At 35.6% G+C, this 9,322-nt stretch overlaps 2 protein-coding genes across 2 annotated transcripts in view; one reads left to right on the top strand and one right to left on the bottom strand.

Moving 5' to 3' along the window:
* Nucleotides 1-675: 675 nt before the first annotated feature.
* Nucleotides 676-3,122, top strand: LOC116348917 (transcription initiation factor TFIID subunit 6-like). Its single transcript, XM_031780126.1, has 7 exons — nt 676-759; nt 865-1,596; nt 1,676-1,960; nt 2,027-2,336; nt 2,435-2,641; nt 2,725-2,917; nt 2,982-3,122. Exons 2-7 carry the CDS (start codon nt 897-899, stop codon nt 3,078-3,080), a joined length of 1,794 nt encoding a protein of 597 aa, XP_031635986.1. The 5' UTR covers nt 676-759; nt 865-896; the 3' UTR covers nt 3,081-3,122.
* A 36-nt stretch (nt 3,123-3,158) lies between these two features.
* LOC116348915 (probable multidrug resistance-associated protein lethal(2)03659) overlaps nt 3,159-9,322 on the bottom strand; it is an 8,498-nt gene continuing 2,334 nt past the window's right edge. Inside the window, exons 2-17 of the mRNA XM_031780122.1 lie at nt 8,955-9,188; nt 8,650-8,781; nt 8,144-8,397; nt 7,751-8,061; nt 7,548-7,679; nt 7,271-7,454; nt 7,128-7,151; nt 6,843-7,060; nt 6,618-6,774; nt 6,152-6,541; nt 5,325-6,088; nt 5,045-5,167; nt 4,844-4,971; nt 4,678-4,781; nt 4,235-4,611; nt 3,159-4,160 (exon numbers count right to left, since the gene is read on the bottom strand). Coding sequence (XP_031635982.1) covers nt 3,336-4,160; nt 4,235-4,611; nt 4,678-4,781; nt 4,844-4,971; nt 5,045-5,167; nt 5,325-6,088; nt 6,152-6,541; nt 6,618-6,774; nt 6,843-7,060; nt 7,128-7,151; nt 7,271-7,454; nt 7,548-7,679; nt 7,751-8,061; nt 8,144-8,397; nt 8,650-8,781; nt 8,955-9,139 — 4,308 coding nt within the window. The 5' untranslated portion in view covers nt 9,140-9,188 and the 3' untranslated portion in view covers nt 3,159-3,335. The remainder of the gene's footprint in view (nt 4,161-4,234; nt 4,612-4,677; nt 4,782-4,843; nt 4,972-5,044; nt 5,168-5,324; nt 6,089-6,151; nt 6,542-6,617; nt 6,775-6,842; nt 7,061-7,127; nt 7,152-7,270; nt 7,455-7,547; nt 7,680-7,750; nt 8,062-8,143; nt 8,398-8,649; nt 8,782-8,954; nt 9,189-9,322) is intronic.

Raw genomic sequence — 9,322 nt, 5'->3', positions numbered from 1 at the left:
ATCCAGGATAAAGAAGGTAAATGACATACATGACATTTTTCTTGGTGATTTACATGCATTTTGTTACAAGTTTTCAATTATTGTATTTATTAATTTAGGTATTCCACCAGATCAACAACGTTTGATTTTTGCTGGTAAACAGCTCGAGGATGGTCGTACATTGAGCGACTACAACATCCAAAAAGAGAGTACTCTACATTTGGTCTTGCGTCTCCGTGGTGGAAACTAAACAAATCGACATGCACTCAAATTGATTGACATTCAGTTTAACAAATTTTTTGAGCAAAAAAATAAATAAAAAAACTTGTAAACACTAAATTCTTGTCAAAAAAAAATTCTAATTGATTATTCTGATTGTTACCAAATTCAAAAACTGTGCTGAAAATTAAAGATTTCAAGAGAAAAACACACAGTCTTTTATTTATTTAAAAAAAAAAAAACAATTTAATTTTTTTTCATTTCAGTAGGTAATTTAGCAAATTCCAAAGAAAAATGAAGGTATTTAAATAAAACACAGTAACATCGAACAAAAAAAAATTCTATCTAAAATATCGAACGTTTTTCTACCTGAACCAAAGAGTAAAAGTTAAATACTAATGATGGCATGAAAAATTTGAATGCGACAGTATATTTAGCAAAAAACTACAAAACTATGAAAAGGATGAAAATTACATTTACAATAACGTTGTTTTTCAAATAGTATATGGTATCATTAGACGCACTCATCGTGACATAGCTTCGTTAATGACATTTCGTTTGGTATGTATTTTGCTGCTGTCAATAAGATCGTATCATTTTGTGTTAAAAGTTGTATGAAACGCCATATATTAAAGTGTTTATTTGTGTCTTTCATTTTATTCATAGACATTTGTAAATTTAGAAGAATTGTGTGAAATATGAGTGGTTTATACGGAACAACATTATCGGTTGAATCGATAAAAGTAATAGCTGAAAGCATTGGTTTGAATGCGCTTCCCGACGATGCGGCCAAAGAGCTCGCTGACGATGTTTCATTCAAATTAAAACAAATTGTCCAAGATAGCGCAAAATTTATGCATCACGCGAAGCGCCAAAAGTTATTAATATCCGATATTGATCATTCGTTGAAAGTGCGTAACATTGAACCGCAATACGGTTTTGTATCACATGATTTTATACCATTTCGTTTTGCATCGGGTGGCGGTCGTGAGTTGCATTTCATCGAAGAAAAAGAATTGGACTTGAATGATGTTATTCAGGCACAGCCTCCAAAAGTTCCGTTGGAAGTATCGTTAAGGGCGCATTGGCTTTGTGTGGATGGCATTCAGCCGACAATACCTGAAAACCCACCACCATTAACACGAGACAATCAGCTACAAGATACGGTAAATCCAGTTAAAAAACTCGATACAAATGTGAAAAAAGATGTTACCGGCAAACCGACAATCGGAAAACTACAAAAATTCAAAAATTCCGAAACTGTACATGTCAAACAATTGGCGACACACGAATTATCTGTCGAGCAACAACTTTATTACAAGGAGATAACCGAAGCCTGTGTTGGCTCTGACCAAGCTCGACGAGACGAGGCATTACAGTCATTGTCTGCTGATCCAGGTAGATATTTTATAATGTTAACCAAATGTAGTATACATACATGTTTCTAAAAACGCATTATTTTAAATACAATCATCAGGTTTACATGAAATGTTGCCGAGAATGTGTACATTTATTGCTGAAGGTGTTAAAGTGAATGTGGTACAAAATAATTTGGCGCTATTGATTTACCTTATGCGAATGGTGAAAGCACTTTTGGATAACCCATCTCTTTATTTGGAGAAGTATTTACATGAATTGATTCCGTCGGTGGCATCATGTATAGTTTCGCGAACTCTGTGCATGAGACCCGAATTGGACAATCATTGGGCATTGAGAGATTTTGCATCGAGACTTATGGCAACCATATCAAAGAATTTTAACAGTAAGTTATCTTCAAGCTACGCATATCTTCAGACTATTTATAATCATTTTAATCATTCATTTGCAGCATCGACAAATAATTTGCAAACGCGTATAACAAGACTGTTTAGCAATGCACTGCAAAACGATAAAACCCAATTGTCGTCGTTGTACGGAGCGATTGCTGGCCTGGCCGAACTTGGCAGCGAGGTGATTAAAGTGATCATTGTGCCCCGCTTAAAGTCTATTTCGGATAGGATTGAGCCGCATTTGAATGGAACAGGAGCTAGTAATACTGATAAAATTGCGGCCGGCCATATAAGAGCTATGCTTCAGAAATTGTGTGCACCAGTTTTGAAATCCATTAGAAATCCACCAGACGTTGTGGACGAATACAAGTAAGTGCTTACGAAATATATGAATGTCTCACAAACATGTCTCTTGCAATACAAACCATTATTTCTTAACCTTTAATAACTTTTTATCTGTTTATCAGGCGAGACTACGGATTTCTTGGAATTACACTACAACAAGCGGTCTTAAAATCGCGAAATGCACCGCCGCCACCACCAAGCACATCTAGTGAGAAAACTTATACTACGAGCATTCCTCAAACTACAACCACAACTACAGTCATAAATCCAATAACACCTTCAGTGTCTCACGTACCTTCAGTACGACAACAAACTACACCGCGCATCGCGTACGTACATATTTTCTTTACATTTTTACATATGTTTTTATTTTTCAAAATCATTAATAACGTCAGAATATTTTACATTGCAGAGGTACTCCAAGTACAAAAACAATTGTACCCCAGAGACAGCTATCAACAGGGTCTACACTGCCATCGCCACAAACATTAAGTAACCCATCACTTCCGCAAAAATTCGTTATTGTAAAGCCCGGCATTAACATACAGCAACAAGCCAAGCCAAACATCGTTGTCATGAATCCACCTGGTTCTACCAACGCACAAGTAAGTTGACAATCGTAAAATATGATGCGAAATAGTTCATATAACAATAACAAAATCTTTTCAGGTAATAGCTCCAAAACAGTTTGTTGCGAATGATGTTCAAAATACTTCGTATGTAATACAAGAGACTCCAGAAATAGATGACCTTTCGCATTTGGAGTAGTTTATATTTTTATTTTTATTTTATAGAATTTTGTAATAAATTGATCGATAGAGATAACAAAAATAAAGAGAAAAAAAATGCAAATAATAATGTTTATTAACATAATGTGTGTTATGTTGGACACTTGAGAATATAATTGTAAATCTAAGTAATTTGAGCACCTCGAAAAATGTTTCCTTTTTGGATTTTTTGGTTCAAAGATTGCTACATTCATTTTATACATAAATTGTGCATAATTTTATACAGAAATGTAGATCACGTTCTACGTTCTTTTTGAAGTTCGTCGAATTTTTTCGCCGCAACTTTTTTCAATTGTTCACTCTCTTGTGGACCGGTTGCATCGACCATGCCACGGAAAATGCCGTCTGTCATTTGTAGCAAATTATGTGGAATATCAAATTCCATTGCACTACCCGCATCCATAACTAATACACGATCTGAATCCATAATTGTGTGAAGACGATGAGCCACAGTGATGACGGTAAAATCTTTGAACTTTTCGCGAATGGTTTTCTGTATAAGAGCATCGGTTTGTGGATCAACATTGGCAGTGGCTTCGTCAAGTACAAGCACTTTATTATTTCTTAAGATTGCACGTGCCAAACAAATGAGTTGTCGTTGACCTTGTGAAAAGTTTGTACCACCTTCGGTAACATAATAGTCTAAACTTTCGACCATTGATTTTAGTTCAACATCTTCCAACGATCGCCACATTGCGTCATCGGAATAATTGCCAAACGGATCCAAATTGTAGCGTAGTGTATTACTAAATAGCACCGGATCTTGTGGAATGATTGAGATTTTCTCTCGAAGGCTAGACAATGCAATCGTGCACGTATTGATGTCGTCAATTTCAATGATTCCATCAACGTGCGCCAACCGGAATAGAGCACTAATTAATGATGATTTGCCAGCTCCTGTTCTTCCGACAACGCCTATCTTGAATCCAGATTCAATTTCAAGCCGTAGATTTTTCAACGTAGGCGGTCCATTCGGATCATATCGTAACGACATATTGTGTAGTTTTATTTTTCCAGTTCGGGGCCAATCGGATGGTGGTTTTTCCTCGGGACTTTGTTCCTATATGAAATGAGAAAAACGGCCGCTTTTTAGTATTCCTAAATATATGAAGGTTTTTAAATACGAAAACGTACCGGTTCCAAATCGGTGTATTGCAGAATACGTTCAACACTGGTCATTTGTTGCATTGTTTCTGTTGCTTGTCGAATACCATATTGAACCATACCGGTTAGGATCAGGGCCTGGGAAATAGCTAACCCAACATTTCCACTAAATGTATTTTCATATAAAATTATGAAACTAAATGTTACAGACGCAACGAATGCGGTGCTAACACAATCCATCCACAATCCACAAGCCGTGTTCGCAGTCATTGCTTGTTGCCACACAGCACTATGTACATTTTGTAAGGCATCAAATTCATTGATTAGCTTGTTCTGAATGTTTCGCACACGAATTGTTGCCAAACCATTTATCGTTGCCGTCAAGTGTGAGAATACGGGACTTCGACCTATGCAATGTTAACAAACAAATTTTATTATTAGGCTTTTTAATTATTTTTTTTTCCAAAACTTACTAATTCCCTCTAGCCGCTTCAGATCTTGCGATGGACGTAAGTATAATTTGATAATCAAAGCGAAGAACACCATTGCACATGACAATGCCACAACCATCGGTGGACTGAAAAATAAATATTAAATGTGTTATTTGAATTTTAAAAGATATATTTGTGAATAAATTACTTGACCACCACAATAACCAACAATATACCACACATGACCAATGATATTTGGATTGCCTCCATCATCACTCGTGGCATAATTTCATCAATTGCGCCCATATCTTTGGAAAATCGATTCAGAATACGCCCCTAAAAAGATTAAGGTATCCACGTGTTTGTTAAATATGCATCATTTATCCTCACAGAGGGATCTAATATTCACCGACGGATTTGTATCGAAGAAGCGCATTGGAGTGTTTAATATGCTGAAGAACATTTGATCGTGAAGTGTCTTCGATGCTCGTGACGTAATTTTAAAGAACAAAATACTTCGACAAACACAAATCTAAAATAGAAATAATATTTTTGTAATTTTAAATTATGTGATGATAAGAGAGAGAGAAATTAAATCTTAATGCAAACTATATCAGTTCCATCCAAAGAAAAATCAGAGTTTACCCTTGTCAGAATAAAATAAAATAAAATAAAATAAAATATCTTACAAAAATAAGGCCAATTATGAATACTCCATAGATAGCCAAATACTGCATCTCAGTTAATGGTACTTGCTCACCATTTGAACGCTGATATTCTTGATAAGTCCAATAGTTTACGAAATAATCGGTTCCGCTGGTAACACATAGTGAAAAAAGCATTACGAAAAACAGTAACAACATGCCACAGCAATTTGTTCCCGATAGAAAATATTTTGAAAATGCATGCCACGGCACACTGCCCTCAGCTTGTTCTTCTGCATCAATTTGATTTTGTTCAAATTCATGTGATTGTCTTGAGTCAATTGATGACTTTGAAACTGAATCTTTGCGCCGCTTCAACTGTCTGTAAGGTGATCCGTTCGGTACAAAATCGTCAATGTACGGAATGTCGTCATCTTCGTAGATGCTTCCACTTTCCGACAAAGGACTTCCGCTTTCGTTCAACGATTCATCCAAGTCTTCTTCTTCTTCGAGTTTTTGCAGTAACTTTGCAAAGTCTAAGTCACTATTCGATAGTTCAGCATACGTTCCACTGTGCGTAATGCGTCCATTTTCTAATATCACGATTATGTCGGCTTCTTGCAAAAAGTGTACTTGATGTGTGATTAAAATTCGTGTTGCATCTTTGACCCAGCCCTTTTGTCCAATTACTTCGTCAAACAAATGTTTACCAACATGAGCGTCTACCGCAGAGAGAGGGTCGTCCAAAATATAAATAGATGCTTGTTTATACATTGCACGGGCGAGGCTGATTCTTGCTCTTTGACCACCTATTTTGAATAAATTTTCGTTAAAACAACAAATTCAATTTAAAAAATCGCTTTTCATTATACCTGATAGAGATGCACCACGTTCACCAACAACGGTTTTATCACCATTTGGCAGCTGTTCAAAATCTGTAACTAAGGCACAACATTTCACAACCTCATTGTATCGTTTTCTATCGTACATTTGACCAAAAAGAATATTGTTTCGAACAGTGCCCGAAAACAGCCAAGGCTTTTGAGAAGCATACGACATTGAACCATTGATCAACACATTTCCACTTTGGACAGGTAATTCTCCTAACAGTAGTTGTGTTAGACTCGATTTTCCCGAACCCACCGGTCCAATTATTGCGCACAATTGTCCCGCACGGATTTTCAGATTGATTTCTTGCAATGTTTTTCGATTTGAATCATCATCCCATGATGCACTGACATCATTGATATCAATGGCATTTTCTATTTTAAGAACAAGAGATTGTGATGTAAAATGCATTCATATTATCAAAGTAAGAGCAAATGTTAAAAGACCTACGCTTGCTATCTATTAAGACTGTCGAGTCACGACGTTCTAGTCCAAGTTCGGTTTCATTTTTTTCGCCTTTAAGTAAATATTCTTCGATTCGTTTGATGGAAACCAAAGCCTCAGCACCAAAATTGAGCGCATATGGATAGAAAATGGCAGCATTTAACTGAAACAATAATTACAATTTAATTTGGCCCATTCAATTTGAAAAATTTATAAATCTTTCATACGGACCTGTAAAATATTAAAGTACTGTGCCATTGAAAAGACGAGATCAGCGGTAATGATTTGGCCGGTAAGGATACATGTTGCAATTGATATGAAAAGTGTTGATCGTTCGATGAACACAAAAGAGCTTAAATTAACACCCAAAATGTATGATGCATAACGAATTTTCTTGATTTCGAGGCGTCTAGCTTCCGCGACGACCAATTGGAATGGAATTTCCCAAGCTATGTTTTAATAAAAATCGGTATGATTATTCAAATCAAAAGAGCACTGAATTACACACACACATACCATACATCTTAATCACTTGAATACCTAAGGCGAGAATCACAAAAGAAATGAATCTAATTAATCTAAAATAATCGAAAAATAATTGCAAAACAATCAATAATAATTAAGAAGCAATTTTTAAGTGAATTGCCCCTAGTGAATACCATTTATAATTTCGTTCATTATTCCAACTCGGTTGTCGGTTCGGCGTGCCACTTTCATTCGCAAATTCGAGGTGTAGTGTGTCAAACGTGTTTGAACAGGCACCGTTTTCAATAGTAATCCACAGACACCAACAACAGCTGCCCATTGCGCACGTTGCCATATTAAATAACCGATTAACATTGACTAGATGAAAATGATAAAAATTAGTTTGTGATCAAATCAAATGATTGAAACAATGATATTGACGAGTTGAGACAAAATGATTTCGTAAACAACCTGTAGTGGCAGTATCCAAATGTAATGACAGTAGGTGAATCCTCGATCCAATCGCGCCACATCATTTGACATTAAATTCACCAGATAACCAGCACCCGTACGGCTTGCACTTAATGCCGACAAACGTAAACTCTATTTATTTTAACATGAAGAGTGGCAACGATTATTTAATAATTCATTGGAGAAAATTTAAAACTGTTTACCTTTCGATAAATTAGAGAGCAGCAGGCGATACGCATTCGAGCTCCTAACATAAGTAATCGCAGGTCCATATGATGTGACAATAATAAACCGACAAAACCCATCCAAATTACAAGATTTGCTAGCCAATAAATATCGTTCCAAATTTCATTGAAAAACTTGTAAAAATCGGCTCGTGTAAAATTAAGTCTTAATTCGTCGTGTTTATCACTGCGTGAAGTGGCAACGGGAAATGTATTTTTTATCGATTCATTTTTCACATCGTCAATGTGATTTGTTTGTTCGTTGTTGCCAATTGTGTTTGTTGCTATTTCTAGAATGATGCAATAAAAACAAAAACTGTCATGTAATGATATCATCAAATAAGTTTATATATATCAATATTGGAAATTCACCATTTGATGAATGTTCTGGGGCAACAAAGCGTTTTACAATTTTATGAAACGCATCAAAATCATTTATTGCATCTTCGTCATAAAGAACATTGCGAATATTTCTTTGGATGATTGGAGTTGTAGTTGAACTATTGAGCTGTACTGTCAACGTATCATTGATTGAACTGATTGTACCATTTTGAACTGAATTGTCTGTAACAATTGGCTTTTGAAATTGAATAAGTAATTGAGCTAGCACCAACGGAAGTAATGATCTATTAATGGACGGACAAATTAATTAATAAGCATTTAAATATGAGTCTTAATTTAATAGACTTTGAAGCCGTCGGCTGAAATATCTTATCTGGCCGAACTCGGCTGCCAATTAGAGAGAGTAGGAGTTAAGCAAAACGCCTCCTTTTTATTTACAAACTTCTCCGTTTTGGTTTCATACAAATAGCAGCCGAACTGCATGAGATAAGGTATTTCAACTGATTGGAATTATATCTTAAAACTACAATACGTACTTTATCAATATGAATAAAAAGCACTTAATGCCGTCTAGAACGAAGTGCGGTGCAAACATTCGAAACATTGCATTCCGCAAGCGTGGATTACGTTTACGTTTTTGAGCACGTTCAACCTCTTTATCCCACTCTCTGTTTATGCAGAAAGAAAAAAATTTTTACGAAAATGTCATTTATATTGTGTATAAAAATGTAATATTTGATTTTAAAATGATTAGAACATAAATTTAATGTGACAATCGTTAGAAAACTTCCTTTTTGTGTGTCGGTTACAACAAATCAAAGTTATTTGTGTCGAATCTCACCTTTCCAGTTCGTCACCAAGTGTTTCTGAATCATCTTTTTTCAGACACTGTGTGAGATCGTCTGTGTTCAATCCATTTCTCATTCCCCTCCAAAATACCGGCACTATCCACAGAAAAAATAGCTGCGATAAAGGATTCGCCCCTTTTCGTGGATTTGGCCGATCTGGCTTTTGGCTGGAATCCATCTCTTACACCAATTCACTTCGAATCAATCTTCTGTTATCTATGTTTGTGCTAAATATCAAATAAACAAAAGACATATGATTTCAATCACGTATATTCAAGGGGCAAACTACTTCACTTTCGTAATTCTTATAATTCAATCTAGTACTCCGATAATTCCAAAAAATTCTATATAATTCCATACA

Source organism: Contarinia nasturtii, unplaced genomic scaffold (genome assembly GCF_009176525.2).
Source record: "Contarinia nasturtii isolate CC-2019 unplaced genomic scaffold, AAFC_CNas_1.1 Cnas_scaffold_2678, whole genome shotgun sequence".
Classification (NCBI taxonomy): domain Eukaryota; kingdom Metazoa; phylum Arthropoda; class Insecta; order Diptera; family Cecidomyiidae; genus Contarinia; species Contarinia nasturtii.
This window is presented reverse-complemented; position numbering and strand designations above follow the sequence as displayed.